Source organism: Cherax quadricarinatus, chromosome 9, assembly GCF_038502225.1.
Source record: "Cherax quadricarinatus isolate ZL_2023a chromosome 9, ASM3850222v1, whole genome shotgun sequence".
NCBI classification, from domain to species: domain Eukaryota; kingdom Metazoa; phylum Arthropoda; class Malacostraca; order Decapoda; family Parastacidae; genus Cherax; species Cherax quadricarinatus.
Genome location: NC_091300.1, coordinates 28647612 through 28669182, shown reverse-complemented (window position 1 = coordinate 28669182; position 21571 = coordinate 28647612). Strand labels below are relative to the sequence as shown.

The 21571-nt window shown below is 43.2% G+C and overlaps 1 protein-coding gene across 1 annotated transcript; it reads right to left on the bottom strand.

The window, feature by feature from the left end:
* Positions 1-759: 759 nt before the first annotated feature.
* LOC128686002 (uncharacterized) lies at positions 760-11418 on the bottom strand. Its single transcript, XM_053772636.2, has 3 exons — positions 11374-11418; positions 11207-11238; positions 760-2033 (listed from the first exon to the last, which is right to left on the bottom strand). The coding sequence occupies exons 1-3, from the start codon at positions 11410-11412 to the stop codon at positions 1052-1054; spliced, it is 1053 nt and encodes a 350-aa protein (XP_053628611.2). The 5' UTR covers positions 11413-11418; the 3' UTR covers positions 760-1051.
* Positions 11419-21571: the final 10153 nt, after the last annotated feature.

Below are 21571 nucleotides of genomic sequence, written 5' to 3'. Positions count from 1 at the left end.
TGTGTCTATAAGATTCCTTGTAAAATTTGCGATAAAGTTTATTACTGTCAAACTGGTAAAAATCTCGAACTAAGATTAAAACAACATAAATATAGCATTAGAACTGGACAAGATTCCAATGCTCTATTTATTCATGTATGAGATTTTAACCATCCAATTGATTTTCAAAAAGTTGAGAAAGTAGTATCAAGCAAGTCCATGGTCGACAGGAATATAATTGAATCTTTTTGCATAAAAAGCAGTTTTGACAATAATATGAATATTTCCTTTGGTTTATATAAATTAGATCCATTTATAATTAATAGAATTTGGGAAGAATTTAATAATACACTGGACAAATAATAATTTTTAAATTTTCTTGGGTAGAATAGTTTGTGGGTGAGTTGTGCAAAGGACCTATCCAAGTTGGGTCGGCGCGCGTCAGGTGTTTAACCGTTGTGGGATCTGATAGTGAGGTGCTGGGCAGACCCCTTATATAGCTTCCTTGGATGCTTTACTTTCATAGTTCCTTGATAATGTGAGTAGTCACGAAAGCGCTTGGAATTTATCTATTCTTTCAGAGTGGTTGTTTTGCATATTCTGAAATCACCTGTTTACTGTGATCTTAGTGCATATATATATATATATATATATATATATATATATATATATATATATATATATATATATATATATATATATATATATATATATATATATATATATATATATATATATATATATATATATATATATATATATATATTTATATATAGCTAGCTTATTATTATATGTAGTAGATTTTAATTATCGTATTTATTGGTTAAAATCTTAGAAAATTATTGATGAGAATAATATAATAATCAAGTTTGGCAAACACTAGGTCAGCTTGAAATGTAAATGGTCCAGCAATTTATTAGCTAGATGCATTCATAATTAATAAAATGTACTGAAGCTTTAAGCAATATTTACAGCAGATTAGGCTATAACACTGGTTCTCGTTTCTGATACCAACGAAAGACATTATTATGTCTTCTCCTTAAGGACATCGTGTCTAATTATCAAGGCTTCTCTAACACACCAACATATCGTGTCCGGGACACTTACTGTAAGTGAAGACCGCACACTCAGGAGGAAGAGGCCCTGACACGCAAGATTGCGTTATGAAGTCAAAGTGTCCAGTTGGGCATGACTGCAAGGCATACGGTGCTTCGTATTTGTTTAAGCAGACATAATATTTAGTGCAATCTGTAGGATGATTCAGATTTCCTCGTTCTGGGCATAAGATAGCATCAGAAGATACAGTGGTGACAAAGGAACACTTGTCTTCGCACCTGCCGGTGTCCTGGTTGAAATAACTTCTGTTACCACAGTAGGACGATCTGGTGGTGTTGTCAGGAAGGCAGGTGTAAGAGAAGCTGCAGTTGTTGGGGTTGACTCTGGTGGTTGACGGTCCATCGCAAAGAGGAGTTTCTGGTGTTTCCCAGTGATGTGGAGGCCGTGCGAAGCCCTCACAGGTGTTACTAGAACTTGTGAAGGTCTTGCCTTCTGGGCATTCAAACATCTCCATGGTTACAGGATTAGCACTTGTGTCACAATAAATGTAATAAGTATCATTATAACTATCAGACATTAACCCCGTTCCCGTACAAATGCATCTATCATTAACTGATGGGAAACCATATGGCAAGCATGCTCCTCCTCCAAAAGCTTCATCTTCTAAACATGTCTCGGTGTGTTGACACAAGGAGACATACGGGGTACCATCAATGCATTTGTAGGCGAGCTTGCAGTGGTAGCAGCCTACGGGCTTGTTTTTTTCACACAGGAACTGAAGACCTGGTAGTGGGATGCTGTTTCTTGACTTCTTAGTTTTGCATCCCGGCTGCTGATCATGGGAAACACAGCGACGATCGGCAGAGGAATAGGGAAAACCAAAACAGTGACCTTCGTTTGCCGTGAGTTGACCGTCGGAACCAACTGGTATACAGTCTATGTAGCTGCCGCAGTCTTCAGGATGTGGAAACCTTCCTGGAGCCTGGCACTTCAAAACTCTGTCACGGAAAAACCAGAATGAGCTTAGAAACCTTACAGATAAACTATTTTAAGACTAATTATTTATAGTAAATTTCACTGGAATATAGAAAGTATCTTTTCAGAGTTATATCTTGGTAGAGACAGAAGGGGAATATTAACAAAATGATGATTTATGATGGTTAGTTGCGGATGTTGCTAAGCTATAAGTAACCAATAACTTAAATGTAGTTTATTGAGTTCCATAAGCTGGAACTCGACAAACTCACACAGCTGTTGAAGCTGAACGCTCTCAAGCACAACTAGGTTAACAGCAAGTCCTGAAGCTAGAGCTCAACCTACTTAAACAGCTGATATTCAGTAGGAAGCTCGCTGTACGAACATGCCAATTGTTAAAAGATTTAAGTCAACTGAAAAAGGCATTATTAAAATGTAGTTTAAAATTGCAGTTGGTGCATATGTAATTAATGTACACGTATCCAAAACTTTTAATTATTGTCTTAAATCACTTCAGAAGTAACATGTAAAGAGTAGTAAAAAATATTGTGAAGTTCTAGATAAAATTAAGGAGCCACAATCTTGTTACCAGTGTTAATTTAGTCTCTCTCTTTAATTAAGAAATACTTGTAGTACAATTTATTGATTTTTTTTTATTTAACATTCAGGTACAAAATATATATAAGTGCATCAATTAATATGTCAACGAGATACTAGGCACTAACAAGATTATCATTGTATAATAAATAATAAAATCAAAACACTAGAAAATATAGACTATACAAAAATAATGTGACAAAAACTAGCACACAAAATTACACATATACAAGCAATCACGTATTATACAACATGATACTACATCTGGCATATAACTAGGCATGGCTTCCGCCTGCCAACACACAACGTATCCAAGACTTAATCTAAGAACTCAGGTGCCTTAAAGAGCACAACAATACGTTAATTTGGGCGACTACCACGGGGTTATTATCATTGACTAAGAATAGGCATTTACAGTGCAAAGGTGGAAACAGGATGACGCTACAATTCACAAAAATGAAAATATAATAATAAAACAAAACGAAACTACACTGTGATATTTGACATCTCAAATAAACAAGAAAAAACAATGCAAGCAGCTGTAAGTGAACGTATACACTGACGAGAGGCAAACATTGAAAAATACTGCTTCCACATATAGTGCAAGCTCCATCACAGTTTACAGAAAAACAAATACTTGCATAGTAACATATACTATTGAAAAAACACACGAACACGGCATAAAGTATAAACAGAAATAAGAAAACGTTCAACTGTGCTAGGAAGCACACCATATACAAAATATACACCAATGACTTATTGAGGCCTAAATGACGGAAAACATTCCTTAAAGCTGTATGTACAAAGCCTTAAGATATATCGTCGTCACCGTCACATAGGAGACGCACATAAACACGGAGATCACAAAACATTCACCCACTTGACATACACAATTAGACACAGCTGACCAGCCCGTTAGATTACCCACTGAACACTCATAACTATCTCAAATCTCGTAACTCCAAGGCTTTATATTCAGACGGGAAGTCTCTTTCCCATTTCCCCTCATATACCAACCTATTTCGACATTTTGTCCTATATATTATCCCCGCTAAAACCCTAATTCTACTGTTACCATCAACGTGCCTCATAGCCCATGACACGAAAATATAATCGGCCACTACGTACGACACCGCACGTTGTACACGCAAGTCAACCCCACCTACATCAAAACTCAACGCTCGGAGCACCGACAAACCTCCCTCCCCCACCAAACGCAAAACCCTACTAAACCACTCTCGTACTATACCTAAAGTCTCACAGAAATACACAACGTGAAAAGCAGATTCTTCCATTCCGCACGCCGGACAACCCCAGTCGTCCCCCAAACGCCTATTATACAACACCACCCCGGACGGCAAGATTCCATGTAAAAATTTAAAAACCACTTCCCGTACTTGAGCAGGCAGACGCAACTGTTGAACTCGCCTCCATATATCACCCCACTCATACATGGGATACAATCCTTCAACTCGCACCACGACTCTCTCCATACTCGCCCTTTCTAAGGTACATAATTTTACACAGCGCACGTCCCTCATGCCCAATAATTAAAATACTCCCACCCCACCACCTGTGCAGGTCGTTATACAATTCACTTAACCCACCATGCATCCAACGACGCTTCACGTAACATGCCATGACACAAGCCTCTAGAGCAGTGGTTCCCAAACTGGGGGTAAATTACCTCCTGGGGGTAATTTAACCATTTTTGGGGGGTAATGGAAGGGTGACAGAAAAAAGTTACGAATTCTGAAAATCAAGAAAACAATGCGGTACCCGGTATGAGGATTATTGTTAACTTTGTCTTAGTATATTAAGTTGTAAAGTAAACCTATTATAAGTAAGTAATAAAGTTAAACCAAATAACAATAAACATCAAAAAATAATATACAGTATTAAAAAAGAAGAAATATATAGCTAAGTGTGTGGAAACCCAAAAGTATTTTGACAAGTATGCTTCAGGACAAAAGTCACTCAGTAGCCCAGATCGACCTGTCCAGTACGCGTCACTCACTTCCTGAGGCTGCCTCTATTTCACACTGTCAGTTTATCTGTGAGCATCAGCCGAGGTAGACATAAGGTGGTATGTATGTGTACTGCCCTGTGCAGTATATAGTTAGTATTTACCCACTGTTACTGTGAATTTGTAGCTATTATTAATTTTATATATAATGTATGTGTGGTTCTTACGTTTTCAATGGTTTTGCTAGGATTAGCAGAGTATGCGAGGCTGTATACGTTCACGTTTAGCCATATATATCAATAATAACAACATTTTGTGAAAGGGGTAACATGCTTTATGTGACATGTTAAATTGGGTAACAAGCTGAAAAAGTTTGGGAACCACTGCTCTAGAGGAATGAGACCCAACCCTCCCTGATGCACTGGTGTCTCCACCACCGCTCTTGTGAGCCAATCGCAACCTGAACCCCACAAAAATCGATAAACTCTATGCAAAAGACGTTTGACGTCCCCCTGCAACAGAGGATACAGTGCAGCAACATGCCATACTTTGCAATAAAGCAGGACATTAATGACGACCGCCCTCTGATGCAGGGTTAAATGTCGCGGCTGTAGACTATTTAAGCGCCCCAAGACACTATGTACAACCCTTCCCGAATTACACGCCCTCGTCTGATCGACCTCCCGCATATAATGAACACCACATATAGTGATACGATCAACCACAGTCCACCCCTCTGCATCCGCCCCATCCCCCACCCACTCCCCCAACTCCAGAATCTTCGATTTTTCTCTATTAACACACATCCCCGTAGCCTTGCCAAATATGTCAACAAGTCTCCCAACGAAACCCAATTGCTCCCGTGATCGTAATTAACACAGTAGTATCATCAACATAACCCACAAGGGTCGGTCGACCACTACTCGGACCCCACGATGTCTCTACTCCCCGTCCACAAACAGCCCAGTAAAAAGGGTACTGCATACATGCAAAAAGCATTTGAGACATGGGGTATCCCTGACGAATGCCCCTGCTCAAGTGTACAAAAACACCTAACTTCCCATTAACTTGTACTTTAAATCCCGCTCCATTGTACAACGAACGGGCCCACATGATGACCTCATTTCCAAAACCCTGCCATCTCATAAATTTCCACAGAACCTCCTTTTCCACACTATCAAAAGCGGCTCACCAGTCTAAAGCCAAAACACCACCCCCACCCCTCGCCCCGCATTCCTCAACAAACTCCCTGATATTCCCATGACCATCATACATTGACCTACCTGGCACACCAAACTGACTCTTATGGATTACCTTATCAAACACTTTCTTAATTTTATTCATCAAAATTTTCGCATATAGTGGCCTGGTGGTTAACGCTCTCGCTTCACACGGTGAGGGCTGGGTTCGATTCCCAGCCAGAGTAGAAACATTGGACGTGTTTCTTTCCACCTGTTGTCTATGTTCCCCATCAGTAAAATGGGTACTTGGGTGTTAGTCGACTGGTGTGGGTCGCATCCTGGGACACTGACCTAAGGAGGCCTGGTCACAGACCGGGCCGCGGGGGCGTTGACCCCCGGAACTCTCTCCAGGTAAACTCCAGGTAAACATCAATGATATGGGACGGTAGTCCTTAATCGCTAACGGCACATCACATTTCCTAACTAAGACCAACACTGCTGTACTCTGAGACAGGCCTAACACCCCCCCCCCTCCTTCATCGCATTGAGGAAACGAACCATAAAAGTCCGTATTACCTCCCAATGTTTGATATAAAATTCACAAGGGATGCCATCAATGCCTGGTGCCTTCCCCTTACTCATTCCTTGCAGTGCCTCCCACACCTCTGCCTCAGATATAGGCCCACCCATGAGAAGGCGGTCATAATCATTTAACTCCTCTCCCCAATTCCTGTATTGCATGCTCACTCACGTCTTTACTCTGCATCTGGAGCTTACTCCAAGTATCAACATAAAAACTTATCCCCTCAGTTGTTGTTAAGACCTGTCCCTCACTATACCCGTCAACCTAATCCTGTACCGCTAAACTCACGATGTCAGTCGCCTTTCGTCTTTGTGTCTGACTTCGTAAGACACAAGCAGACGGTTTGTCACCCCACAAAGCCTCGTCCACTCCACTCGAAATGCGTGCCCCATCGAAAATCTCATTTTTTCAATACCTGGATTTGTTCTTTAAGAGCATCAATCTCATCCACTGGGTAAATCCCAGATGCCTCTCCCTGCACATAACATTGTTGTAGTTGACTCTCCAGATACCTCAGAAAACCATACTCCATGCGAGTGGCCTCCTTACCCCGATGCACATAAAAATCCTTAATTCGAGGCTTCACAACCTCATCCCACCATCGCACTAAATTCCACCCCTCCCAGGAGTCTACTCCCATAGACGCCCATAAGTCCGCCAATAGTTCCCGATCATCTGCACTTTGTAACATCCGCATATTCAATTTCCAGTACCCCTTAAAACGATTCGGGAGACCCCCCAAGTCGAGCTCTACAAAAACTCCCCAGTGGTCAGAGAAAAAGACATTCAACACACACACATTGATTACGACCACCCACTGAGACACATACACCCTATCTAAACATGCCACATAGCCCCTACATACAAAAGTATGCTCAATCCCCAAGTCACATTCTCCACGTACATCTACCAACCCCAGCCCAGACATCAAGTCACCCAAAATAAGCAAACAGAAACCTGCCCCCCTCGGTTCAACGTCTTTACGGCGCACCACACAGTTCCAATCACCACCGACCACTGTAATTTCCGGCAGGGACCTCAAATAATACACTAAAACATCTCTAACAAAGGTATTTTTAATATTAACATCATGTCCAGCCGGCCCATATACCCCTACAAAACCAACCCTTCTACTACCCCAATCCCCCACGACTCGCACCACGCAACCCTTCCTCCCAGTGTCGCATCACAAATGGGCTGGTCACTTTTATCAACACAGCCACTCCACCTTTCAGACGTCTGGAGTGAGTCACATAAATGTCATAACCATCCATCTCAAACAAACTTACTACCTTATGGTTATGTTCTTGCAAAAAACACACATCTACTGCAAAACGATTCAACCACTCACGCACTTGCACACACTTTCTGACAGATTTCAAACCACTAACATTAATAGTTACACCCCTAACTATGTTAAAGGCGGCTTTCCTCTAGGGGCTACCACTCCCTTTTTCTCTTTGCGTCGGCAAGCACCCAAGGCACTTCCCACACCTTTGGCAATCCCTGTGATATTACCTGCTGTCCTGGACTCGCACGACCTCCCCCCACCCGTGATTTCCGACCACGTCTTCTTCCCTGAACGTTGTCCAGGGGTCAAGATATCATCAGAGTCGGACGGGGTAGCCGCACGCTTACTAGAAACAGCATCTTCAGACATGTCTATACTTGGAGTGTACTCCTTGTGAATTTCAGCCTCAACAGTATGAACCCTCGAACTCTCCAAATCTCGCACTTCAGGTATCTGATCAGCCTCATCCACACGTAATCTCACCTCATCAGAAACCTTCATCGAAGGCACACACGGCACAGAATCAGACTCATGCGATGCTAATATGTCACTCAACGCAGATACAATGTCGGCCTCCATATCACCTGCCTCTCTTGCTAGAGGGATTTCACTGCTCACATGTTCCACCTCGTCAAGGGAGGCAGTCCCAGGTAGAGTCACACAAGATGACTCTAGTAGCATGGCCTGATCAACCTCAGCACTCCATGATGTCAGACGTGGCGAGTCCTCGACCTCTTCTTCCGGAGCCTGACGGGGTACCTCGCCGTCAGGACGACGACTACGCCCCGAGGGCGGCTGGCGCTGAGCACATTGAGCCGCTATGTGATCCAAAGCGCCGCAGAGTCGGCAAGTTCTTCTCTGGCCAGGATACGTAACGTACACCTGGGTACGAAAATCCTCCAGGTGCACGTACGAAGGAATCGGCTGACGCAAGGACATTTTCAACGTAAATGACCCCTCCTGAAGACCAGCATAGTGGCCGTCAGACCACTTACCCATGGTGACCAGGTGGATAGTTGATATACGTGACGTTCAAAAAACGTCACGTATATCAACTTCATTGGCCTCAAAAGGCACGTTTCGCACACGTACCCACGTATAGTACCATGAAACGTTATGCAACTGGACAGAAACTGCTGGGGTGACTTGCTTACTTATATTCTGGTACTGGGTCACAATCTTCTCGTACATCTGAGTGTCACAAAACTTGATGAAGATCCGTGTAGTTCCATTCAAGGCGACGCCACACAAGGATTCACGCTGAATGCCATATGTATCACGAATGATTGCTAGCATTAACACATTCATTGATTCGCTGATGATAAGCCCTGTGTTAGTTGAATACAAACAGTATTAACACGCCGGCGAAACGCAGTCGCCATTGTTGTTGATGTTGTAAAAACTCCTCCACCAGGTGTCAGGACTGAGGAGAAGCAGCTGACAACCGCTCAGCACAACGTGTGAGCAGAGAAGGAAATTTATTGATTATTACTTCGGTGCATAAAGAAATATACTCTTTCCGCAGTACGTAGTTCTAAAACCTCTGGTCAAATACTTTACCAGTCTGCGTTTTACAAGGTTACATTTGTGCGGTAAATAATATGTCACTCTGTAAAGGTAGCTTAAAGGTATTATCACCTAATATTTTCGTAAAACATATGACACTTGACATGCAAAAACGGAGACACACGGTCAAAAGGATCAGACACCCTACCGTTGATGATACCTAACTGTTGCACATGTGTCTTACTCATCACTACATCAAGAGCCTGATGACAATGGAAAATAGGGTAATTGCTTACTTGGAATTATCAGTTTTACTTTATATGAGTGCAACGGAATAAACAAAATGTATTTTAAATTCACAATAAATGTTAGGGAATTTGTTGCGTAGTCTCACTAGCACAGACGAATAAAGAAATAATTGAGAGAAGCATAATTTTCGGATTTTTAAGGGCTGTTATTGTATTTATTATCTCGTGAGATAATTTATAAACTGAAATGCAAAAGGTCATGGTATGCCTTAATTTTTCAGCTATCTTGTTAATATTCAAAAGAATTATGTCAAAACGTAAAAAGAATAAAGTTACTTAAATTGGATTAAATTAGCTTAGATTGGACCATAAAGATAATAACTGAAGTTTATACTGTACACTGGTTATATTGCATATTAATCAAAATCTAACTACTTTAAAATGCAATTAAAGCTTAAAATGTAATATTATTAGTTATATCAGCTTTCATATTTTAACGAAATTTGTCTGGCTAGATGTCAGAACTCAAAGAAAAATAAGGGTTTGAAATCATATTTCAATTTGATGTTATTATTAATGTGAAGGTAAATGTCAGGACAAGTGGATAGAAAATTTAAATTAAAGCTGTCTCAGTAAGAAGAGTCGCGCGAAGAGATTGCGTCCTAGTACAGAAGTGTCAGTCCATCGATATTATAGGAACAAGATACATTATAAGCACATACAATACAAAAAATAACCAGAACATATGCTTGCATCTTTGAAAATTAGGGAATGGAGCTTATGCTGGGCTGCGTGTAATGAACATCAGCAGCCTGGATGGCAAGGTCGTCCGTCATCCACGAGGTCTGGTCTGAGACTTGGCTCTGGAGGATGCCTTTCCCAGAACGATAAAAAAAAACAATAGAATAGCATGCGACTTTTTGGTAGTAACACTGACAATAGGTAAATGAACACATGCGATTTAATGAGGTATTAATGCAACGTTTCTCCCACCAGGGAGCTCTGTCAAACCAATTCATATATTATTTAGATAAGTTTAAAATAATCTATTATTATTACATCAAAAACCCGTGTTTTAACACAGGTAGTTTCAGTATATTTGAAGTTTTCAAAACACAAATATTCGGCCACAGCTAAAATAACATCTCCGTAAGCAAGCCCCGTCCATGTTTACGTTACTATTACTACAAGTGCACCGCGCATCACATCTGGCTACTACCTCAACGGTGATCAAATCAAGTTTCTGATGAAAAACAATGGTGGGCGAAATGATTCTTAATTAAAGATGCACAGGTGTTGCCCATGGGTCTTATTCACCAAGCTGGCTAAAAACGTAGATATTCTTTAATGAGTTAGGCTCTTTGAGATGAGAGAAAGGGGAACAATAAGATACAACTGGAAACTGGAAGTTAAAATGAAACAAATTGACATAAGAAAGAATTCCTTCAATACGAGAAGTAGCAAAAGAATGGAATACATAAAGAAGGAATAGGTGGAGGCTACCTCAGTATATGGCTTCGAAAGTAGATATGACAATAGCTCTCAAGAGCAGAGGGTAAGTTTAATCAGTTAACTGAAGTGCAAAGGCGGAGCCTGGCCAAATAGCTATAGCTCAACCCCGCAGACACAACAAAGTAATTACAAGTAATTACTCACACACACACACACACACACACACACACACACACACACACACACACACACACACACACACACACACACACACACACACACACACACACACACACACACCTACGTGAGTACAGACTCACGACAATAGTGCATCGTATGTAACTCACCAAATGACACATGATGCTAACTCACCTTCCCTCTGCGGTCATCAACTGACACATCACCTGCCAGAATAAATTAATACAGTGATTAAAGAATTACTGTCTGTTAAGCAGTAGCACAAAGGTAACAGAATTACATATTCTTATTATCTCAAACACAAGGCGGAAAAAAAAGATATATTTTCTTGCTCAACTCACCATTAGGAAGCCGAAGAAGAGAAAGAATCTTGCAGCCATGGTGGATCAGTTCGCTTATGTGTACAGAGGAGACGTCAGTGCTATATATACGGAGTCTTCGCCCCCCTCCTGCCAACCAGTCATCCCAACCCTCTCTCCGATCCTTTCTAATTTTTTCTCGTCTCCCCTCCTTCCTGCACTCTCTTCCCTCCCATCTTCATCAATCTCCATCCCAGGCAGCAAACAATATAACGGACACACCTATGAATAATATTTCCGCAAATAAAAGAGCTAAAGTGAGAAATAAATCTGATTTTTTGTATGAAAGCTTTTGTTATAGAACAATGGGCGTATCAACGGGAAGTAAACAATGTGATATTCGTGAAAACTCATAATTGTTTAGTCTTCCTTATTAGCTTCTTTTATTATTCTTTAATTCCCCCACTATTCTACATTTTGATAATGGAACTACATAGAAAAGCAGACAACCGAAGACTCCCATAACCCAAATCTAGGCTGTCTGCCAAGAGGGACCAGTAGTACGTGTAGGCATCTCGAAATCTGTATATTTCGTTGAAATTATCACTCTTATCACTCCTCTCGGTAACAATGCCGGATTGAAAAATGTGGATGATGTGCATGGATATTTGATGAAGAGGCTATATATATTATATATATTTGATACACTTGCCACTACCACCAATAGTAAGAGTGATTTTTGCCAAGGTGGTCGCATGAAATAATTCCTAAACAAATATCACAGACCTATTGATTATGGTCAGCCTCTTAATTCCTGTGTTTATTTTATATGTTTTCTTATGTCGGGGCCGGGGCAGTGTGGTACTAACGGTGACTCGAGGGTTGGAGGAGGATGAATTGAGGTTCATTTAAACAAGCAACAGGAATGGAGACTGCCGCACCTACCTCCGTCACACTGTCATGCTAAATGCTAGCCTCCGTTAGTTAGCCCCGGGCAAATGTTGGATGGGCCCTTGACCGCTACTTGTATCCACCCGACTCCTACATTACATTTCAGCTAATTGAATTAGCCACACTTCTACTGAATATCACATCGCTTTACATCTAGCTGAATTCAACACACTCCTGTACCACATGGCTTGGTATCTAGTTGATTCACCACTCACCAGTATGACATCACTTTACAACTAGTTAAATTCACCACAATCCTACATGCCCCCCGCCCTTTACCCTAACACCTACGTTACATCGCATGACCGCTAGTTAAGTTTAAACAAGACGCAATCCGGGTTATAGCATTGTATAATGAAGACGCTCCGCCCACCAAAAACTCTTAGTATATATAAGGGTAAAAGAGAGAGGTCCTGTGGTGTCAGAATGTGGTGATCAATTCATGCGTGAGAAGTCAGCCAAGTAAGGTTAGGTGATCACAGTATTAGGTACTGGGAGAATAAATCTTGCTGAAATTTCTGAGAGTGCGAATAATCATATCACCTGTTTACTGAGATCTTATTCCATAATGTATATATATATATATATATAATATATATATATATATATATATATATATATATATATATATATATATATAAATATATAAGACAAGCCACGGGGGTGGAAATCTTTAACACAAGTACTTTCACACTTCTCAGTGCCTCATCAGGAGTTATGCAATGTTGCAAGGCAGCAGCTGAAGGAGTGAGGGAAAGTTTTCTCGGAGTAGTGCAGGGTGGATCTGTCACCTGCCGAAGGCTCTCTCAGAATGTGGGCCAACGGTTTGTGCCATCCTCACCCACTACCATCCCTCCCCCCATATGGGGTAGGAGAGCCTGCGGCAGGTGACAGATCCTCACTGCGCTACTCAGAGAAAACTTCTCACTCCTTCAGTTGCTGCCTTGCAACACTGAGAAGTGTGAAAGTACTTGAGCTAAAGATTTCCACCCCCATGGCTTGTCTTGCATAGTTAAGATCGCCTGTCTGCAATTGTTTGCATATATATATTACTGTAACCACGAACGAGTGGTATTTAATCAATAACAACTTTACGACTAGCCAAGGACTTGAATCCATGTCGTTTTGGCCCGCCTCATGGTGAGCGAAAATCACATGATGCTCAAACCCACAGGACCACCAAATCCTACAAGAATAAAGCACCCAGCAGAGCTAGGTGTTTTACCTTGATCTGAGAACATATGGTGGTGTGGGTGCCTTTGAGCTAATTTCATTCTACTCACTGTTTGGTGTACTAGCCCCCGCAAGCAGTATATATATTATTGTAATCACGAACGAATGGTACTTAATCAATAACAACACTGCGACTAGCCAAGAACTCGAACCCATGTCGTTTTGGCCATGGGTAGCCCACACCTCACTACACACAACCCACCAACAAACTATTCTACTCAAGAAATAAGAAATTTAAAAATTATTATTTGTCCAATGTATTATTAAATTCTTCCCAAATTCTATTAATTATAAATGGATCTAATTTATATAAACCAAAGGAAATATTCATATTATTGTCAAAACTGCTTTTTATGAAACAAGAATCAATTTCTTTTTTTTTATATATTTTATTGATAGCATATCTTGTACAGACATAATACATATATATATATATATATATATATATATATATATATATATATATATATATATATATATATATATATATATATATATATATATATATATATATATATATATATATATATAGTATAACACTGTAGAGAACAATAAGTACATACATAAGAGCAAATTTTGTAGACATAATACATATATATATAGTATAAAACTATTGTGAACAATAAGTACATACATACATTATCACACACGCACATGTTGTTGGACACAGGAGAAGCAACCTGTCACAGACAAAACGAAAAAGAAAGACCATCAAGCACACTATACATCACTCAAGCCACCTATCAGTATATATAAGAAAAACACTTGAAATTATCACCTCTCACTTCTACAGAAGTGTAACTTACAGCTGACAAAAGAAAACAAACATACCCATGTAGGTGTAAGTACAAAAATTCACACATATATATTATTGTAAAAGAAACGCATATTCCTAATAAAAAAACCTTTCTTGGGAGTAAGTCATACAGAAGTATCTGTAACCGCCTGAGGTACACACACCTCCGCCTGAGGTACACACACCTCCGCCAAATACACTGGCCACAATTACTAAATTATCATAATGTTGTACACATACATTGATATATCATCATGTAAAGTAAAGGCTGTCAACAAAATCAAGTTCACAGCACAGGCTTCCATAGCCTAATGCGAACACAAATAAAAGCTACTCTATCAACCCAAGCATTCTTACAGCATACGGACAATACCTCTAAACAATAATATATACCTCAACCCTCTTACATAGGTATGATGGTAAGTGACCAAGCACAGCATGGCGTTATATACACAGAGGGTAATGCAGTCATCATCCCGTGAGACATGTACGCAAAAATATAAACCTAAAATCCCCACTATCAAACTGGATCACACGCTTAATTCAGCTGTCATCACACGCACCTCCTAACACCTATTAAGTACACTGAACCTTCCCTCGTTTACATCTAAGCCATACGCCCACACCACACCACACCACACCACACACCCACACACACACACACACCCACACCCACACACACACACCTACACACCCACACACACACACACACACACACACACACCCACACACACACACACACACACACACACACACACACACACACACACACACACACACACACACACTCCCGACGGCGAGCCCATTGGAACCCCGGATGACATTGTCAATTCTTGCCCCAGCCATGACCCCCCCCACTACAAAGCTAGTAAGATCCCAGTAGTTAAACCACGATAATCTGCGGGGAAGGCTCCCTCCCACCACGATCCAAATATTTCCCTATTCCTGCAAACCGTCCTATAAAAAGTAGCTGCCATTACCCGTTTCCTCGTAACCCAGTCCCCATTCCCACGCATACCCCACGACACTTACACAAAATCTACCATTAAATATGCCAATGCTCATTGTGTACTCTCTGGCACCCCTCCCACATCCAAAACGAGTGCTCTCAACACCGGTATGCCCCCCCCTCCCACTAGCCTCACTATCCTACTCATCCAATCCCTCACATTCCCCAAACATTCGCAAAAATACACCGCATGATATGCCGTATCCTCTCCACCACACACTCCACACCCACTCTCCTCTATTATTCGCCTCGCCGTCAGGACCGCTCCTGATGGCAAAATGCCATGCAGGAAATGGAACATGACCTCCTGCACCCGAGGTCTGAGCTTCAACTTACGAAAATGACACCAAATATCTCCCCATCCATACATAGGGTATATTCCCTCCACCGGCACCACCACCCGGCTCCCAATTACTCTCGCCAAAACCCCTATGCGAATCTTGCCAGGCTCCCATAGAACCATGAGGGTACGCAGCACCTCCTCACATTCCCTCAACTCTGCATCCACATACCACCTCTGCACTCCCTCATACAGAAGCTTTAACCCCCCTCCACATCCAACTCGTACACACTCCCTTCGTAAGTAAACACATTTTACCTAACGCCGTAAATCCAATAACCCTAACCCCCCCCTGATGCACCGGCAGCATTACCACCTCCCTCCTCAGCCAATCACACCCAGAACCCAATATAAACCTGAACACCTGCTTTAAGATTCTCGTAATTCCTTGTCCCGTTAAGGGGTAAACTGCCGCCACATGCCAAACCTTACTGTATAGTAACGTGTGTTTACCACAATGGCCCTCTGCAACAATGTCAAATGACATGGGTGCAAACTCCCCAATTTATGCTGCACCCATTCCACAATACGCTCGGAATTCACCTCTCTCGATCGCACTTGATTCTCCATAAACACTATTCCACATATCTTTAAGCTATCCACCACCCTCCACTCCACACCAGCATCCCAATCCCTCTGCCAGTTCCAATTTCCCAACTTTAATAAGCATGATTTCTCCACATTAACCCTCATCCCCGTAGCCTCCCCAAACGTACAAATGACCTCTGCCACCTCTCTCAAACTATTTCCCTCCCGCACAAGTACCGTCGTGTCGTCAACGTTCCCCGGCCCACACCCCACCTCCCTTGTCCCCACCCCCCCACAGATACGTGCCTCAATGAGTCTGTAAAATGGGTCTTGAACACAGGGAAACAGGATTTGAGATAGTGGACATCCTTGCCTGAGGCCCTGCCCCATACACACGGCTTCCCCTATGCGACCATTAATTTGCACGTGCACCCATGCCCCTCGATACAATGTCTCCACCCATTCCACAACTTCTTCCCCAAAACCCTGCTTTAGAAGGATCTGCCGCAACGCCTCTCGTTCCACATGGTCATATGCTCCCTGCCAATCCAAAGCAAGTAAGCACTCCCCTTTCCCCCCCAAACCTTCTACAAACCCCTTAACCCCGCCACATAGCCTCGTTGTATGGCCCCGCCACATAGCCTCGTTGTATGGCCCCGCCATATAGCCTCGTTGTATGGCCCCGCCACATAGCCTCGTTGTATGGCCCCGCCACATAGCCTCATTGTATGGCCGTGTGTTGCAATCATGGCTTTTAAAAAAATTGGTTAAAAACTGAACTGGACAGGCAACAAGCCACATGTTGTCTTTCTAAACATGGAAACAACAACAATAATCACCATAGTCCCGTAGCTAGGATGGTAGTGCACTTACCTCACACACTGAGTGTGAGGTAAGTGCTGCACCTCCTGTGGTGACTCCTGCAGTGCTGCACCTCCTGTGGTGACTCCTGCAGTGCTGCACCTCCTGTGGTGACTATTGCAGTGCTGCACCTCCTGTGGTGACTCTTGCAGTGCTGCACCTCCTGTGCTGAGACAGCAACTGAGAGAGGATTGTAAGCTGAAAAAAACCAGCTGCTACATTTGTAATTACTAGAGTTGTCACCCACACTGGATGGATCAGAAGTATTAACATCAAGTAACACACCAGAGTGATATTAAGACGTCCGTGGCCCTCAACCATAGATCTGCCAGGCAACCCATATTGCCCTCCAGATACGACACGCCCCACGACACATTTCAGGCGATTTCCCAGTATTTTCGCAAACAATTTATAATCTGCACAAAGTAAAGATAACGCCTGATAATCCTTGAGGGTATTCTGGACCTCTCCCTTCGGGACCAGAACAACCACTGCTGTGGCTTGCAACTCCCCCAACACCCCCTTCTCCTTCATGATATTCATCAACTCCAACAGGAATCCACACATAAACTTCAAATTCTGCAGGTAAAATTCACAGGGTAATCCATCAGTCCCTGGAGCCTTTCCCGTACGCATACTCGCTAACGCCCGCCAAACCTCGCCCTCATCTATCTCCCCACCCAGCACTACTCGATCACTATGCCCCAATGAACATGGCACTTGCTCGCAGACGCTATGCAGTGCTGAACCTCCCACAGCACTACGTCCCAAATACTGCTCATACCATGCATCCGCATAACCACTTATCCCCTCAGTCGTCCTCAACACTTGCCCCTCACGATAATCCCCCACTTCAGAGTGGACGATTAACCTACCAACCTCAGTGGCCGTCCGACGTCGCTGCTGACCCCGTAAAACACACGCCGACAGTCGATCGCCCCATAACACCTCCTCAACCTCCCCCTGCACACGCACCGCATTAAACCATTCATTTTGCAGCTCTCGAATCCTTCCCTTCAACATTTCTATCTCCTCTACAGGATATACTCCCCCTTGTCCACCTCTCCAATAGCAATCCCTCAACCTACCCTCTAAGTACTGAAGGAGCCCATATGATTATTGCATTATGCATTTCCCCTCCCTCACATAAAACTTACGTATTCGTGCCTTAGCCACACCGTCCCACCACCCCAGTAAATCCTCTATGCCCTGCCCTTCCTCACTGAGCTCTGCCCACAACGTCTCAAATCCTCCCTGCCCCTCCTCGTCACCCAGGATCCTCGTGTTTAGTTTCCAATAACTCTTACACCTCCTGGCCAGCCCATCCCACCCCAGGTCTACCACAACCGCCCTGTGGTCTGAATATTCCACCTCCACCGTACGCAAGGACTCCACTCTTACCCGCTTTGTGATGTACACCCGATCTAGCCTCACCGCATATCCATGTCTAACAAAAGTGTGCTCCACCTCCCAAGCCCCACCCCCAAATACGTCACGTAGACACACATCTCTCAGAAGATCACCTAGGATAGTTGAAAAATGCCCTGCCCCATGCAGCTCCATGTCTGCCCTGCGAATAACACAATTCCAATCCCCTCCCACAATAGCAACAGGTGGTAAAGAAAGGAAAGAATAAACGAGCTCATCCCTCACAAAATCCGCTTTCAGATGTGCATCACTCTCTGCGGGTGCGTACACACACACTAAAGCCACTCGCTCGCCCATCCACCATCCATCCACTCTGATAATACAGTCCTCGCCCCCCCTTCACTTCTACTAACCACAAATGGGCTCGCCTCCCGGAGTAGGACTCCCACCCCTCCCTTCAAGCGTCCCGTCTGCATCATAAAAGCCCTATATCCATTCACCTCCAATACACGCCCCACCTTGATATTGTGCTCTTGCACAAATACAACATCCACTTTATGCCGGCACAAGAAACTTGCAAACCACGCACGCTTCACATCCTGACACAAACCATTAATGTTAACTGTCATTCACCTTAGGCCAGCGGTGGTTTCTTCCCTCTGTGCTTTGACACCTTCCTCACAACGCCATCATGTCCTTTCGGACCTCCTTTATGCACGTCTCTACTGGCAGCCTTAACCCCCCCCGGTCCAGCTCCGGGTCCAAAGTCCCAGAGGGACTACCACCATCCCCCTCCACCACCACCACCTTGCCGGTCCTCTGTGCTGGAGTCAGGACATCATCAGAATCCGATGTCACAGCCTCACGCTTGTGTGTGACTCCACCTGTTTCCATCCTCACCTCCTGTGATACCTCACTGTGAACCTCAACCTCCACCACATGTCCAACCTTCCCACCCTCTGGGCACATTGCCCCATGAGACACCACCAAGTCGATGGGCTCATTTTGCCATCCACACAGGTCTGCAGCATTCCTCACATCAGCCTTCATCACCGACTCGCCTTCCCCATCGGACTGGGGAAACAGCGAGGTGAGCACAGTCTCTAGGACCTCGTCGATGGCTTCCTCCGCCGAACCATGCCGTCCTCCACCATCAGGCAAAATGGGTCCCACAGGGCCCCCAGTCACAGGGGCTGTCAGGTCTGCACCCGCCACTGCCTCCACTGTAGCTCCAGAGCACGTCCAACTTGCTCAGATTCCCCTGTGGCAGTTCATTCTACACCATGAAGTCGAGTCTGCTGTTCACAGTATGCAGCAATGTGATCATAACCACCACAACGCCTGCAGGTCCTGCGTTGCCCAGCATAGGACACCATGAGCTGATCCCTGAAGGCCTCCAATATAACATATGACGGTATGGGGTGTCGTATCATCATTTTCAGTGAAAACGTGCCCTCTGGGAATCCCACATATGCAGCTTCTACCCACTTGCCGGGCTGTGCCAGGTGAACAGTCCCGTAGTCCTTGAAAACATTGCATATGTCCGTTTCATCAGCCTCAAATGGTACATTTCGCACTCTAACCCATGTGTAATGCCTGGAGACGTCATGAAGGCGGACACTCACCATAGAATTGACATCCACTCGCACATCCTGGTATTTCTCTACCAGCCTCTCGTAGACGCCAGTGTTCAACAACTTAACAAACACCCTGTATGCACCATTAAGTGCTACACCATACAATTCTTCATCCTGAATACCATACATATCCCGGATAATTAATGGCAACAGCACAGGAGCAGCTTGCGGTGAAATCGCCCCGCAAACCAGCTGGATGCCCACAGTATTTACCCTCCTCCTTACACTCTGTGCAAAATTGGAAAAAACAGGAAATCTTCCAATCGCCGAGAGAGGGCAGCAGGCGTACATCTGGTCACACCAACAGACGAGCAGAGAATGTCGAACTAGACAGGTCCTTCACACAACCCACCAACAAACTATTCTACCCAAGAAATAAGAAATTTAAAAATTATTATTTGTCCAAAGTATTATTAAATTCTTCCCAAATTCTATTAATTATAAATGGATCTATTTTATATAAACCAAAGGAAATATTCATATTATTGTCAAAACTGCTTTTTATGAAACAAGATTCAATTATATTCCTGTCGACCATGGACTTGCTTGATACAACTTTCTCAACTTTTTGAAAATCAATTGGATGGTTAAAATCTCTTACATGAATAAATAGAGCATTGGAATCTTGTCCAGTTCTAATGCTATATTTATGTTGTCTTAATCTTAGTTCGAGATTTTTACCAGTTTGACCGTAATAAACTATCGCAAATTTTACAAGGAATCTTATAGACACATCAATCAGCATTTTGGGGGGAATTCTTTATCAAAACGAACAAGTATATGGTAACAATAGTTTGATTGTCGGCTACTTGTTAAGGTAGGGTGAGTCTAGCTCTCGCTATCCCCCCCTTTTTCCCCCACCCCGAAAGTGATCATTTGATTGCCGGCTGCTTGTTAAGGTAGGGTAAGTCTAGCTCCCACTATCCCTCCCCCTTTCTTCCCCCCCCCGAAAGGTGACGTGTGGGGCTCTGGTCAAACAGTAATCACTAGACTCACAGCTCCCAGCACTACTGTAAGTACACGCCTGCGCATAGTCTAGTGGACTTATTGGTTGAAAGCTTCACTTTTGACCAATAATAAACTTAGCCCTTTCAGTCTTGCTCTATGTTAAATGTCTTAATAATCACCACGTCTTTTAGGTATTTTACTTATCATGGAGAGTGATTTCTTAAGCAGTGGGTAACCTGTCTCTCTTTCCAGATTGGAATGACAGATTGGGTCACCTGCCAACCAACGAGAAGAATTAAAGGAGACGGACTAACGTCCTGAGACGTCCCATGTTGGATCTACCTAACCATTATGTACGCCAATGCAGGACCTAACCCTTCATCATAGCAGTGGTAACGAACCTGCTTTTCTGTCATCTGGATTAATTATTCACGGCTATAGACTCTGTGAAGAACGAGCCGGTGGGTTGTCACCAACACCTGCGACCCCCCCCCCCGCATCATCAGCAATGGCTACGATTTCAACAACACGCAGTGTCACCAACACCAGACACCCCAGTATCATATATA

Bases quoted from the DNA above. Each gene is read 5' to 3' on its own strand.
- LOC128686002 (XM_053772636.2), bottom strand. From the start codon at position 11,412: ATGGCTGCAAGATTCTTTCTCTTCTTCGGCTTCCTAATG. The intron at 11,239-11,373 runs GTGAGTTGAGCA...TTATTCTGGCAG, and splicing joins TCTTCTTCGGCTTCCTAATG to GTGATGTGTCAGTTGATGAC. The intron at 2,034-11,206 runs GTGAGTTAGCAT...TTTCCGTGACAG, and splicing joins TTGATGACCGCAGAGGGAAG to AGTTTTGAAGTGCCAGGCTC.